The sequence below is a fragment of the Panulirus ornatus genome, chromosome 34, assembly GCF_036320965.1.
Source record: "Panulirus ornatus isolate Po-2019 chromosome 34, ASM3632096v1, whole genome shotgun sequence".
Taxonomy (NCBI): Eukaryota; Metazoa; Arthropoda; class Malacostraca; order Decapoda; family Palinuridae; genus Panulirus; species Panulirus ornatus.
The window spans coordinates 22240413-22257088 of record NC_092257.1 but is presented as its reverse complement, the minus strand read 5'-3'; the positions used below and the strand labels follow the sequence as shown (position 1 = coordinate 22257088).

At 45.9% G+C, this 16676-nt stretch overlaps 1 protein-coding gene across 1 annotated transcript in view; it reads left to right on the top strand.

Annotated features, from left to right (window-relative positions):
• Positions 1-3316: 3316 nt before the first annotated feature.
• LOC139759991 (uncharacterized) overlaps positions 3317-16676 on the top strand; it is a 575904-nt gene continuing 562544 nt past the window's right edge. The window contains exon 1 of the mRNA XM_071682735.1: positions 3317-5015. Coding sequence (XP_071538836.1) covers positions 3866-5015 — 1150 coding nt within the window. The 5' untranslated portion in view covers positions 3317-3865. The remainder of the gene's footprint in view (positions 5016-16676) is intronic.

Here is a 16676-nt window from a genome sequence, read left to right as displayed (position 1 = left end):
TATCATGCTACAGCCAGATATATATCATGCTACAGCCAGATATGTATCATGCTACAACCAGATATATATATCATGCTACAGCCAGATATATATCATGCTACAACCAGATATGTATCATGCTACAACCAGATATATATCATGCTACAACCAGATATATATCATGCTACAACCAGATATATATCATGCTACAACCAGATATGTATCATGCTACAACCAGATATATATCATGCTACAGCCAGATATATATCATGCTACAGCCAGATATGAATCATGCTACAACCAGATATATATCATGCTACAACCAGATATATATCATGCTACAGCCAGATATATATCATGCTACAACCAGGTATATATATCATGCTACAACCAGATATATATCATGCTACAGCCAGATATGAATCATGCTACAACCAGATATATATCATGCTACAGCTAGATATATATCATGCTACAGCCAGGTATATATATCATGCTACAACCAGATATATATCATGCTACAACCAGATATATATCATGCTACAACCAGATATGTATCATGCTACAACCAGATATATATCATGCTACAACCAGATATATATCATGCTACAACCAGATATGTATCATGCTACAACCAGATATATATCATGCTACAGCCAGATATGAATCATGCTACAACCAGATATATATCATGCTACAGCCAGATATATATCATGCTACTGCCAGATATGAATCATGCTACAACCAGATATATATCATGCTACAACCAGATATATATCATGCTACAACCAGATATATATCATGCTACAGCCAGATATATATCATGCTACAGCCAGGTATATATATCATGCTACAGCCAGGTATATATCATGCTACAGCCAGATATATATCATGCTGCAGACAGATATGAATCATGCTACAACCAGATATATATCATGCTACAACCAGATATATATCATGCTACAGCCTGGTATATATATCATGCTACAACCAGATATATATATCATGCTACAGCCAGGTATATATATCATGCTACAGATATAATATTCTATAGTCGTTGCTCTACGTGGGAAAGTATCAAAGTAACAAAGGCAGTGCGTGACTATACTTGACGACCCTGCCGGGAGAGAGACCCTGCTTGGCAAGCCCTTATCTCCACACGAGTCCAGCCCAATACAGTCCCTTCATATGGCTTCCTTACGAAGAGAAAAACGATTAAAAATGGGAAAATATAAATGTATATTAATAAGGGCTTGTCAGGTGTTTGCAGACCTGACTCTTAAAAGGTAGGGAGGCTTAAATTTAAGGAAGGGAGAGAGACGATGAATGGGATCATTCAGTCCCTGAGATGAAGTGATCAAGGGCAAGGAAGGCGTCAGGGATGACTACCACTCGTGTTGTCTGTCTCCACATGGAAACTATGGGAAGCAGCAGCCAGACTCTTGGTGGCAGGGACACAAGAGGAAGGTTCACGAGGGCTGGGTGTTAGGATGGTGATGGTGATGGGCTGGTTGGATGATGGTGATGGGGTGGTAGGATGGTGGTAGGGGTGTGGTAGGATTGTGGTGATGGGGTAGTAGGATGGTGGTGGGGTGGTAGAATGTTTGTGGTGGGGAGGTAGGATGGTGGTGGTGAGGTGGTTGGATGATGATGATGTGGTGGTGATGGGGTGGTAGGATGGTGGTGGGAGTGTGGTAGGATGGTGGTGATGGGGTAGTAGGATGGTGGTGGGGTGGTAGAATGTTTGTGGTGGGGAGGTAGGATGGTGGTGGTGAGGTGGTTGGATGATGATGATGTGGTGGTATGGTGGTGGTGGTGATGGTGGGGTGGTAGAATGGTGGTGGGAGTGTGGTAGGATGATGGTGATGGGGTAGTAGGATGGTGGTGGGGGTGGTAGAATGTTTGTGGTGGGGAGGTAGGATGGTGGTGGTGAGGTGGTAGGATGGTGATGATGGGGTGGTAGGATAGTGGTGGTGGTGATGGGGTGGTAGGATGGTGATGATGGGGTGGTAGGATGGTGGTGGGGGTGTGGTAGGATGGTGGTGGGGGTGGTGGGGTGGTAGAATGTTTGTGGTGGGGAGGTAGGATGGTGGTGGTGAGGTGGTAGGATGGTGATGATGGGGTGGTAGGATAGTGGTGGTGGTGATGGGGTGGTAGGATGGTGATGGTGGGGTGGTAGGATGGTGGTGATGGGGTAGTAGGATGGTGGTGGGGGTGGTAGAATGTTTGTGGTGGGGAGGTAGGATGGTGGTGGTGAGGTGGTAGGATGGTGATGATGGGGTGGTAGGATAGTGGTTGGGGTGCTGGGGTGGTAGGATGGTGGTGATGGGGTAGTAGGATGGTGGTGGGGGTGGTGGGGTGGTAGAATGTTTGTGGTGGGGAGGTAGGATGGTGGTGATGGGGTAGTAGGATGGTGGTGGTGGGGTGGTAGGATGGTGATGATGGGGTGGTAGGATAGTGGTGGTGGTGATGGGGTGGTAGGATGTTAATGATGGGGTGGTAGGATAGTGGGTGGGGAGGTAATGGGGTAGTAGGATGATGGTGAAGGGGGTGGTAGTATGTTAGTTGTGGTGGTAGGATAGTGGTGATGGTAGTGGTGTAATGGTGGTGGTGGTGTGGTGGGAGTTGATGGGATGGTGGTGGAGTGGCGTAGTGGTGATGGGGTGGTACAGTGGTGTTCTTGGGGGTAAACAGGATAGTGGTGGTGGTGGTGGTTGCTTGGTAGGGTGGTGGTAGCGATGACATGGTGGTGGTAGGGTGGTGGTAGCGATGACATGGTGGTGGTAGGATGGTGGTAGCGATGACATGGTGGTGGTAGGGTGGTGGTGGTAGGGTGGTGGTGGTAGGGTGGTGGTGGTAGGGTGGTGGTGGTGGCGGTAGCGATGACATGGTGGTGGTAGGGTGCTGGTGGTAGGGTGGTGGTGGTGGTGGTAGCGATGACATGGTGGTGGTGGTGGTAGGGTGGTGGTGGTGGTGGTGGTCGGGTGGTGGTGGTAGCGATGACATGGTGGTGGTGGTGGTGGTAGGGTGGTGGTAGGGTGGTGGTGGTAGGGTGGTGGTGGTGGTGGTCGGGTGGTGGTGGTGGTAGCGATGACATGGTGGTGGTAGGGTGGTGGTGGTGGTCGGGTGGTGGTGGTAGGGTGGTGGTGGTAGGGTGGTGGTGGTGGTGGTAGGGTGGTGGTGGTGGTGGTCGGGTGGTGGTGGTGGTGGTGGTGGTGGTGGTGGTGGTAGGGTGGTGGTGGTGGTGGTGGTGGTGGCGCGGCGTGTGGCTGCCACCTGCACCACCACCACAACAGTGGCCCCCCCCCCCGGTGCCGCCCGCCTGCCTGACAGTTGACTACCAGCCGGGGAAGGGGTCGCACGCGCGGCCGACGCTCTCTCCCTAACTCGCTCCCTCCGGTACGGCACCTCCTGCTGACGTGCATGGTCACTCCCGCGGCCACACACACCACCTGGCTCGGGCGAGGTCATGCCAGAGCGATAGTGATCCGTAGTGGGACGGGCGTCGTGGCCCGACGTTCCAGGCGCTGGAAGTGTTCTCGTGTGTGTGTGTCTGTGTGTGTTGTTTTTTTTTGTGTGTGGCACTCTTGCCTTCTGACACCGGTGGTGAGCCTCAGTCCTCCTTCGGTGCCTTCTGTGCCGTGCTCAGGCCCGGGCTGGGGCGACGCACAATGCTCACCAGCGCCTCTGCTCAGTGATGGTGTCGGGGAGCCCAAGCGCCACCGAGGAAGTGGGTGGTGGCCAGTGGGTGGTGGTGGTGTTGGTGTGTGTTGCGTCCGTGAAGGGCGGCGTGTGAGCCGGGCTGCCCAGGTATGGCTGTGTGATCCGCCACTATAGCGAGGCCCCCCGTCAGAGCGGACGTGTTCGGGCGGCAGTGGATCCGCCCATGTCCCTATCAGCTCAGGAGGTGGTGGAGCGCGCGGGCGTGGAGTTGTCCAAGTGCATCACGGGTCTGGGGCTCCGCTCCCGTAGTAAGGAGAGGGAGGTGCGGGAGGCGCCCCCGGGACCCAGCGGCACCAGCAGCAGCGGCGGCGGCGGAGGAGGAGGAGGAGGCGGTGAGAGCAGCAGGATGGGGTCGGTGCGGAGAGGTGGGGTCATGGAGAAGGTGGCTAACGTCCTGTGTGGGAACAGCGTCGCCTCCAGCGCACTTGTCAATGGTAAGACGAAGATGGACAAACCCGTCCCCCCGGAGAAGCCCAGTCGCTTCCTGCTGGGGAAGGTGCGGAACGGCGGCGTGTCGACGCCCCCCGCCACCAACCCCGTCACCCCGTTCAATGGTCATCAGGGTTCGCCCAGGCCGCTCAGGGCCTCCAGATCGCCGGCCCACCTCATGCGGGGTCACCGGTATCTCTCGTGGGATGAACTCGTCCGCGACGAAACCTTTCTCTCGAGGTTCTTCATGTACTTTTCTCCCATCGAGAGGACTGTGCTGGCACAAGTGTGCATCAGATGGCGCACGGTGCTCTACCAGCCACGGTTCTGGCACGGCATCCGGCCGGTCCTCAACTGTCGCGAGATGCGCCACGCCAACGTCGAACTCACCACAGACATGCGACGCCGCTTCTACGTGTCGGTGCAGAAGCGGGGCTTCGATTCGCTTGTCCTCATGTGCGCCAACGACGAGGACCTCATGGACCTGGTGGCCAACTACGCCGTCAACCACACCAAAGCCCTCCGCTCCGTGGCCCTCCGCTGCTCCAACATCTCTGACAAAGGGCTGGAGACCCTCCTGGACCACCTGAACGGCGTGTACCAGCTGGAGCTGCAGGGGTGCAACGACGTAACGGAGGCGGGGCTCTGGGCCTGCCTCAACCCCCGCATCGTCTCCCTCTCCGTGGCCGACTGCATCAACGTGGCCGACGAGGCGGTCGGGGCCATCGCCCAGCTCTTGCCCTCCCTCTATGAGCTCAACCTACAGGCCTACCACGTCACCGACGCCGCCCTCGCCTTCTTCAGCCCACGTCAGACCTCAACGCTGTCCATCCTGCGCCTCCAGTCGTGCTGGGAGCTGACCAATCACGCCATCATCAATATAGGTCAGTATGATATTAACTGCCGTAGTTAGGAATGACCTTTAGTCCCGGGGGGGGGGGGGCGGGGGGGGTGGAGATGGGCCAGTTTGGATGGTGTCAGTTCTCACCAGCCATGATTTTGGACCGTTAGTATAAGGCAGCGGTGGATGGTATCAGTAAACACAAGCCATAATCATGGACTGCCAGTGTGGTTGGTATCAGTATGACTGGCTATGGTACGGAGCGTCAGTGTAAACCAGTGTGGATTATCAGTGTCACGACCTAACTGATCATTTCAGCCAATTGTTTCTCCATACCGAGCCAAGTTACTGGTCAAGGAGACGTTTTTTGCTATCCCAGTGGCATATACCCGTGGAGTACGACGGTACGACTCTTGAACACGACGGTACGACCCTTGAGTACGACGGTACGACCCTTGAGGACGACGGTACGACCCTTGAATACGACGGTACGACCCCTTGAATACGACGGTACGACCCTTGAATACGACGGTACGACTCTTGAGTACGACGGTACGACCCCTTGAGTACGACGGCACGACTCTTGAATACGACGGTACGACTCTTGAACACGACGGTACGACCCTTGAGTACGACGGTACGACCCTTGAGGACGACGGTACGACCCTTGAGGACGACAGTACGACCCTTGAATACGACGGTACGACCCTTGAGTACGACGGTACGACCCTTGAGTACGACGGTACGACCCTTGGGTACGACGGTACGACCCCTTGAGGACGACGGTACGACTCTTGAACACGACGGTACGACCCTTGAGTACGACGGCACGACTCTTGAACACGACGGTACGACCCTTGAGTACGACGGTACGACCCTTGAGTACGACGGTACGACCCTTGAGGACGACGGTACGACCCCTTGGGTATGATGGTCTTTGTCCTGACCCCTCAAAAGGTCAAGTCAAAGGTCACGCCTTCATACCCTTAGAGTCGTGTTGTTGTGTGTCAGCTGATGGACCAAAATCACTGACGGCAGGATGAGTTATGGCTAAGTTACTCTTCTTGGTCTGCCTGCTTGTGTGTGGCTAAGTTATTATGGTTTGCCCAATAACGGAAGACCATCTAAGCTATTCTTACAATATCGTTTGTTTTGTAACTGGAGATGAAAGTAACTAGTAAACTCGTATTTACGTTGATTGGATGATCCAGGCCATTGCTTGGCCCAGTATCAATAATGTTAACAGAACTCTAAGATAACTGAAGGTACGGACTAAACCAACCAACCAACCAACCAAGTCGTAGTTCAAGCTCTCCTCTTCAGTCATTCACCACCAGCTCGTAAGTCTATCGCATGATAGACACTAGTGATGGTTCAGAGACGAGTTAAAGAGTAACGTAGGGTAGGTTTGTTTACATGTGGCTGGTTAGCTATTGCCTTGTGTGTGTGTGTGTGTGTATGTATGTGTTTGTGTGTGTGTGTATGTATGTGTTTGTGTGTGTGTGTGTGTATGTATGTGTTTGTGTATGTATGTGTTTGTGTGTGTGTGTATGTATGTGTTTGTGTGTGTGTGTGTGGGGTGCAGCAGTGAATTGGTCATTTGAGACGTACGATGGTATTATTGGTCAATGGAAAATAAGTATATCGAATCGACAGTTACATTGCTTAACAGATCTATAGAGTTAAGAAAGTAATACATAACTGAAGACATAGGTTTTATAAACTATAGAGACTTAAAAGTTATCATACTTTCATTACACAGATTCAATTAGATCGTATGATTCTCTTATGATCCAAGGATATGATTTTTAAGGGATCCAATTGTGATATTTCCTAACACGTTGTGCTTACTGACCTCGTCAGTACAGAGTTTATTCACTAAAATAATTACCTTGTCAGTAAAGAGTTTATTCAGTAAAATAATTATATTAAAGCAAACGTTCCGTTTATAAGCGTTGCGCAGTCTGGCGGTCTCTGGCAACAACGATGGCCAACCATAAGATTTCGGAGGAGGGGGTCGTTATTGCGTCATTATCTTTCACTAACGTCATACTACTACATTTTTACATATATGGATACATAATCCAGCAGGTATTGATGACGACTAATTATGTATAACCAATTTCTTTTATCATTTCTGTGTGTGGGAGGGGAAAAGTATACATCTATGTATGGAATCACGAATTTCTCCAGTCATTTATGATGGTATATGGCAGAATCGGACAGTATTTCAGCCAGGGTCATTTAGTTTTATTTTCAATCGGTTCCCTATAATGTCATCTTGATGTAGATTTAGGAAATATTAGAACTTAAATGAATGACGTATTAGTTTAAATACGAAGGCAATGGCTCCGATTTGTGATGACAGTGTACGATAACTGATAATTACAGAGAGTGTGATTTAACGTTCCATTTTGCGGTAATTTCTGTCTGTTTTAGGTTAGGTTCAGTGCAGTATAATTTATCCTCAAGAGCGACTTGTGTTCCTGTCAACGACGAACAAATATTAACGTTGTAAACTTGTGAAATACAGCAGGCTAAGGTCGTAGAGTTGTGGCATCTGCTCCTGCTGCTGCGGGGAAGCCGGGGGGGGGGGGGGGGTCCACTCAAACCCCCCCAAGCAAGGTCGAACAAGAAAAACAAACACAAAATGAATTTCTGTCTTGGATTTATGTAGAAATACAGAGTTTTTTCTTTTTATATGTAGTTTATTTTCTTTATTTTCTTTTAGCACCATTAAGGAATATGTTTCCCCCCCCCCTCCCCCCAAGCAAGGCCGAACACGAAAAACAAACACAACAGAAATTTATTCATTCTGTCTTGGATTTATGTAGAAATACAGAGTTTTTTCTTTTTATATGTAGTTTATTTTCTTTTAGCACCATTAAGGAATATGTGTATGTGTATGTGTGAAGGACGAGCGTTCTAGAACACATAGAATATAGAAAATCAGTTCATACATTAAAAATGGAAAGAAAGAAAGATGAAAAAAGATAGCAGTGTTTACCTCTGCATTCTTTACGTTCCAGAGTGATAGTTTTTGACAGTGTCAATATGTTTCATAGTTTTCCAGGTAGTTTCAGCTGTAGTGAACCTGTGTTAGTGGTGTTCCGTTATGATGAAATGCCATGCAGTACACCAGTTATTAAATCCTGTGTCATATCTATGTATACAATTCGCTAAACGACTTTACAGTTGTTATTTTGGATGTTATGATAACTTGGTGAATGCCTAGTACAAATGGATATGTCATAGGCTATCTATGAAGTTAGAAAATCTAACTATGCAGTTACGTATTTTTCCACATTACATATGTAGCCATGTTGGAAAAGATCACAATTTTGCGCGTGATCAAGTATATTCCTATGAGACCACGAGGAAAATGAAACACGAAAAGTTCCCAAGTGCACTTTCGTGTAATAATCACATCATCCGGGGAGACACAAGAGAGAAATATAACAGTCAGTTGATATACATCGAAGAGACGAAGCTAGGAGGACATTTGGTAAACATGTGATTGTCCAAGACATAAGGCGAAACGTCTTCCATTTATGTATATTAGTGTGAGCATTGTAAGTTTGTGGGAAGAGTCTGTATAGAGATACAAGTCAGAGGACTGGGGTAGGGATGATAAAGTGAGAAAAGACGTATGTAGGAGTGGAAGGAGGAAGGAAGGAAGGAAGGAAGGAGCTCCAGCGGTGGTGGTGGCTTGTGGTGGGGGTTGAGTCATCCAGACGCCACAGTTGACCCGAACGTGGTGTAATATACAGGTCGATGGACACTCATGTTCTTGGCTGACCCGATTTGTCTGCACAGGTTACCACGTGAGGGGCTGGGGCCTGGATGGCAGGTCTAAGGGGGAAGGGTTATTTACCCATGCCATGACGATCTTTAGAACTAAGACATTTCAAGCGTTCATCTTCTTCTTCTTCTTCTTCTTCTTATTATTATTATTATTATTATTATTATTATTATTATTATTATTATTATTATAATTACTATTATTATCATTATTATTATTCACCGTGGTTACATGACAACGAAATTACGATGTTTGAATATATATATATATATATATATATATATATATATATATATATATATATATATATTTTTTTTTTTTTTTTTTTTTTTCTTTTTTCTTTCTTTTTTAATTTTCCAAAAGAAGGAACAGAGAAGGGGGCCAGGTGAGGATATTCCCTCAAAGGCCCAGTCCTCTGTTCTTATCGCTACCTCGCTGTCGCGGGAAATGGCGAATAGTATGAAATATATATATATATATATATATATATATATATATATATATATATATATATATATATATATATATATATTTTTTTTTTTTTTTCTCTTTTCTTTCATACTATTCGCCATTTCCCGCGTTAGCGAGGTAGCGTTAAGAACAGAGGACTGGGCCTTTGATAGAATATCCTCACCTGGCCCCCTTCTCTGTTCCTTCTTTTGGTAAATTGAAAAACAAAACAAAAAACGAGAGGGGAGGATTTCCAGCCCCCCGCTCCCTCCCCTTTTAGTCGCCTTCTACGACACGCAGAGAATACGTGGGAAGTATTCTTACTTCCCATCCCCAAGGATAAGTCTAAATCATATCTAAGATCATTTCTGTGACAATGTATGAAAACATCATTTCTATATTACATACAAGGAGGCTGTAGATATAAATTCCTAGTAGCAAAATATCTCTGTAATGGAGGAAGAATGCTCAATACTTCTCAGACATATACTTGGGATGAGGGTAACAGATAATACAGAATATTTCATAATTTTTCCTTTAAAATACTAATACACACCTTTCACTGTTTGTGAATCATTTTTTGTTGTAAGCCCTCTCATCTTTATGAAGTTAGAGAACTACTTCAATCAATGATTTTCTTTTTCTTTAATGCAAATAGGTCCTAATGCAGCTTTCTTAAAGGATATTCAATTCTAAGCTTTGTGCTAAGGTCTAGAGTTGAACACACACGTACGTCCTTGTATGGAGTACTGCTCTCATACTTGACACAGTTGAGGTGAAAATGGTCCGACTTATAAACTGTCCCAGGCTGACTTCCACACTTGACCCCCTTGCCCTACGCCGCAATGTTGGTTCACTTTTCCCTCTTCTACAGGTATTACTTTGTTTTTTTTCACCCGAGAGCTGGCTGCTTGTGTGCCCCCACTATTAGCTAGACTACGTAATACTTGACAGGATAGTGCGTCACATGATTACTGTGTGGCTATTGGCAACCCAAGTGTGGGCCGTTTTGATAACTGTTTCTTCCCCTACACCTCGAAGCTTTGGAACTCTCTATCTTCTCATGTCTTACCCAATAACTATGACCTGACACATTTTAAACATCAGGTTTTTCACTTCCTGTCAAACTTTGTGAATAATAGATTCCCTTGTCTCTTCTATTTCCTTTTCATTTTCTCTATATTTCATTAATGGTTTGGGTGGATATGGATTATGAGAGATGCATACAAGCCAGAGAGTTGTATGGGCAACACACGATGTGAAAACTGACATAGGATGATGTAAGTTGGTGGGGAAAGTCTATATAGAGATACAAGTCAGAGGACTGGGGTAGGGATGATAAAGTGAGAAAAGACGTATGTAAGAGTGGAAGGAGGAAGGAAGGAAGGAAGGAAGGAAGGATGGAAGGAAGGAAGGAAGGAAGGAAGGAAGGAAGGAGCTCCAGCGGTGGTGGTGGCTTGTGGTGGGGGTTGAGTCAGCCAGACGCCACAGTTGACCCAAACGTGGTGTAATATACAGGTCGATGGACACTCATGTTCTTGGCTGACCCGATTTGTCTGCACAGGTTACCACGTGAGGGGCTGGGGCCTGGGGCAGGTGGCTTGCACCGGGGGAAGCGCTGGTTCTTCCTTACACAGGAAGAGAGATTGTGTGTGTGTGTGTGTGTGTGTGTGTGGCGTGGAACTTCGCGGGTACAACTAACTTTGTGGTTTATGAGTCGGTAGTCGAGATAAGAAACACTGTTACGTGTCGATAAGGGAGAGGGAACGTAACAGGAGGTGTTACGTGTCAGTAGGTAAGATAAAGAACATGATAAACGACTGAGAAAGGCCACTGGTCCAGAGTGGGAGACGGTGTAGGGGGCAAGACATGGGGAACACACAATGGCATGGTTCTGCCACGCCACATGTACATCACTGTAGCATACTCCTTTGGGCAAGGGGGTCGGGTTTGGGTGGGTGTGGCCTGGGGCTCCTAATATCCCATAATGTCCCGAGATGGAGAGGCACAACACCGCCTAGCTCACGTCTCACCCACGTATCATCATCTCAGTGCTCCTCCTCACCTGCCACCAGTGTTGATGCTAACTTGTCCTCACTGTTTTTCCCTGTGTGTGGCTTTCAAGTTGCGAGGGTAACTTGGTCTCGTGTTGACGTGGGCTTCGGGAGGCGTCGGGGGTGTCTCGTGGTGGGTTTGTGATGGATCAGTCGTGGAAATTAATGATTGATTGGAAGTTGATTTAAATGATTCATCGTGATTGATTGGAAGTTAATAACTGTTGTGTTCTTTCGCCTAAGACGATAGTGACTGAGGCTGTCTTGTTTGCCCGCCGTGTGTCGATCACTAAAAGTAACACATTGCAATGATTATAACTAATATATATATATATATATATATATATATATATATATATATATATATATATATATATATATATATATATATATATATATTTCTTTCTTTTTCTTTCAAACTATTCGCCATTTCCCGCATTAGCAAGGTAGCGATAAGTACAGAGGACTGGGCCTTTGAGGGAATATCCTCACCTGGCCTCCTTCTCTGTTCCTTCTTTTGGAAAATTAGAAAAGAAACAAATAAAACGAGAGGGGAGGATTTCCAGCCCCCCGCTCCCTCCCCTTTTAGTCGCCTTCTACGACACGCAGGGAATACGTGGGAAGTATTCTTTCTCCCCTATCCCCAGGGATAATATATATATATATATATATATATATATATATATATATATATATATATATATATATATATATAGAGAGAGAGAGAGAGAGAGAGAGAGAGAGAGAGAGAGAGAGAGACGATTTATATGAATATACGAGGATAGAAAGTTAGAGAAGTGATGTATTATGTAGAGAGAAGAATTGTTCTCATGAACAATAAAAAGAACATGTTCGTGGCTAGAACAGACCAGTTAGTGGCGGAAAGATAATTGAACTTGAAGGGGGGACTGGCGAGCCATTATGATAAGAGAACACAAAATACCTTCATAAACTCAAAAGTCTTATCTAAGATGAATCTAATCGAACGCGATCTATACCCAGTTTCTATCTATATCTGGTGTATAGTTCATCTTCATCAGTATATTTCCTCTGTACGGAGGTCACGTTTCATACTGGGTTAACATTATCCCGTCCGTCTGACCCCACCGTCTTGTGGAACTCGAGATCCCAGAAAATAAGTTGATATGCCCAACTTGGAAGGGGAGTCCCCGAGTCCCTTCTTCCATAGGTTCTAACTTGGTTCATCTTTGGATCCTCATAACTAGGCACATAACTAGCCACATAACTAGCCACGTAACTAGCTGTAGAACTAGCTAAAGAACTAGCCATAGAACTAGCTGTAGAACTAGCTAAAGAACTAGCCATAGAACTAGCCACATAACTAGCCACATAACCAGCCAAATAATTAGCTACATGACTATCTACATAACTAACCACATAACTAGCTACATAACTAGCCACATAACTGGCGACATAGCTATCCGCATAACTAGCTATATAACTAGCCACATATCTAGCCACATAACTAGCTACATAACTAGCCACATAACTAGCCACATAACTAGCTACATAACTAGCTACATAACTAACCACATGTCTAGCTCCATAACTAGCCACATAACTAGCTACATAACTAGCTACATAACTAGCCACATAACTAGCCATATAACTAGCTACATAACTAGCCACATATCTAGCTACATAACTAGCCACATAACTAGCTACATAACTAGCTACATAACTAGCCACACAACTAGCCATATAACTAGCTACATAACTAGCCTCCTATCTAGCTACATAACTAGCTGGCGATACGGCTAGTGGACCAGTAGATTCCAGGGGTTTGCCACGTCTTATCAGAGCATCGCTGACATGCACAACTTCAGCAGTGCTTGAGATACAGCTATGAGTCATTATTTGGTTATCATTATGATACTGATTAATTATTATGTACCTGTGGCTCACCCAAAGTACATATGTGTGTTTGCCCCCACCTCCACATATGTGTGTTTACCCCCACCTCCACATATGTGTGTTTACCCCCACCTCCACATATGTGTGTTTACCCCCACCTCCACATATGTGTGTTTACCCCCACCTCCACATATGTGTGTTTACCCCCACCTCCACATATGTGTGTTTACCCCCACCTCCACATATGGGTGTTTACCCCACCTCCACATATGTGTGTTTATCCCCACCTCCACATATGGGTGTTTACCCCCACCTCCACATATGTGTGTTTACCCCCACCTCCACATATGTGTGTTTGCCCCCACCTCCACATATGTGTGTTTACCCCCACCTCCACATATGTGTGTTTACCCCACCTCCACATATGTGTGTTTACCCCCACCTCCACATATGTGTGTTTACCCCCACCTCCACATGTGGGTGTTTACCCCCACCTCCACATATGTGTGTTTACCCCCACCTCCACATGTGGGTGTTTACCCCACCTCCACATATGTGTGTTTATCCCCACCTCCACATATGGGTGTTTACCCCCACCTCCACATATGTGTGTTTACCCCCACCTCCACTTATGTGTGTTTACCCCCACCTCCACATATGTGTGTTTACCCCCACCTCCACATATGTGTGTTTACCCCCACCTCCACATATGTGTGTTTACCCCCACCTCCACATATGTGTGTTTACCCCCACCTCCACATATGTGTGTTTATCCCCACCTCCACATATGTGTGTTTACCCCCACCTCCACATATGTGTGTTTACCCCCACCTCCACATATGTGTGTTTACCCCCACCTCCACATATGTGTGTTTATCCCCACCTCCACATATGGGTGTTTACCCCCACTCCCACATATGTGTGTTTACCCCACCTCCACATATGTTTGTTTACCCCCACCTCCACATATGTGTGTTTACCCCCACCTCCACATATGTGTGTTTACCCCCACCTCCACATGTAGGTGTTTACCCCCACCTCCACATGTGGGTGTTTACCCCCACCGCCACATATGTGTGTTTATCCCCACCTCCACATATGTGTGTTTACCCCCACCTCCACATGTGGGTGTTTACTCCCACCTCCACATATGTGTGTTTACCCCCACCTCCACATATGTGTGTTTATCCCTACCTCCACATATGGGTGTTTACCCCCACCTCCACATATGTGTGTTTACCCCCACCTCCACATATGTGTGTTTACCCCCACCTTCACATATGTGTGTTTATTCCCACCTCCACATATGTGTGTTTACCCCCACCTCCACATATGTGTGTTTACCCCCACCTCCACATATGTGTGTTTACCCTCACCTCCACATGTAGGTGTTTACCCCCACCTCCACATGTGGGTGTTTACCCCCACTTCCACATATGTGTGTTTACCCCCACCTCCACATATGTGTGTTTACCCCCACCTCCACATATGTGTGTTTTACCCACCTCCACATATGTGGTGTTTACCCCCACCTCCCTATTGTATGAGTGTTTACCCCTACCTCCTCATATAGTGATTTCCCCCACCTATTCTCCAAATTTGTTCTAAAAAACCTCCACTATGTGTGTTAAGGCGACTAAAAGGCAAGACGTGGCTGAATTCCTCCCCTCTCGTTTTTGTTTTCCAAAAAGGACAGAGAAATGGCCAAGTTTGTGATATTCCCTCAAGGCTCCACTTGTTCTTGACCCCTACCTCACTAATGCGGGAAATGGGAATAGTATATAATACCCATACTTATATATATATGTATATTCCTTCATATTATATAATATATATTTTGATCGTTGAAAAATTTCGCCACGTATTCCCGCGTGTAGAAGGGACTAAAAGGAAGAGTGGATCGGGTGCTGTTTGAAATCCTCCCGCATGTCGTCTTTGGAAATTTTCCAAAAAAGGAACAGAGAAGGGGGCCAAGTGAGGATATTCCCTCAAAGGCTTAGTCCTCTGTTCTTGACGCTACCTCACTAATGCGGGAAATGGCGAATAGTATAATATATATATATATATATATATATATGTATATATATATATATATATATATATATATATATATATATATTGAGTGATCGGGGTCTGAACATAAAGGAGGGTGAAAGGTGTGCAAGGAATAGAATGAACTGGAACGATGTGGTATACCGGGGTCGACGTTCTGTCAATGGATTGAACCAGGGCATGTGAAGCGTCTGGGGTAAACCATGGAAAGTTCTGTCGGGCCTGGATGTGGAAAGGGAGCTGTGGTTTCGGTGCATTATACATGGCAGCTAGAGACTGAGTGTGAACGAATGTGGCCTTTGTTGTCTTTTCCTAGCGCTACGTCGCGCGCGCGCGGGGGAAGGAGGTGCCATTTCATGTGTGGCGGGGTGGCGACGAGAATGGATGACGGCAGCATGTATGAATATGTACATGTGTATATATGTATATGTCTTTGTATGAATATGTATGTATACGTTGAAATGTATAGGTATGTATATGTGCGTGTGTGTATTCGTATGTATATGCATGTGTATGTGGGTGGGTTGGGCCATTCTTTCGTCTGTTTCCTTGCGCTACTTCGCTAACGCGGGAGACAGCAATAGAATATAATAAAATGAATATATATATATATATATATATATATATATATATATATATATATATATATATATATATATATATATATATATATATATATATATATATATAAATATATATACGCAGGGAATACGTGGGAAGTATTCTTTCTCCCCTATCTCCAGGGATACATTTTATATATATATATATATATATATATATATATATATATATATATATATATATATATATATATATATATATATATACCGTTGATGACCAGAGACGTAGGGAACGGTTGAGCGAATGTTGAACATCTTATATATAGATGATCAGCTATTCCATTCACGAAGACCCTGATATAGTTTGTATTATATATTAAAGTAAGGAAGCTGATGTTCATCTCCTGCTTGTGTCAAGATGTTATTATAATCCCATGAGATAGGTTGAGTTAGGTTCTGCGAGGATAGTTGACGCAGGTAAGTCTCGGTTTATGGTGGATGAAGACACACATTGTATAGTGTGGGAGTGACCAGGCAGGAGTCCATGACAACCCTGCCATGTAAGGGTTCATGACAACAACCCCCCACCCCCCCACATGCAAGAGTCCATGACATCCTCCCCTTGCAAGAGTCCATGACAACCCCCCTTGCAAGAGTCCATGACAACCCCCCCGTGCAAGAGTCCATGAGAGCTTCCAGCTCGTAGGGAGGGGAGGAAGACTCAGTAACGTGAGTCTACATGGGAGAGGAGGAAGACTCAGTAACGTGAGTCTACATGGGAAAGGAGGGAGACTCAGTAGCGTGAGTCTACATGGGAAAGGAGGAAGACTCAGTAACGTGAGTCTACATGGGAGAGGAGGAAGACTCAGTAACGTGAGTCTACATGGGAGAGGAGGAAGACTCAGTAACGT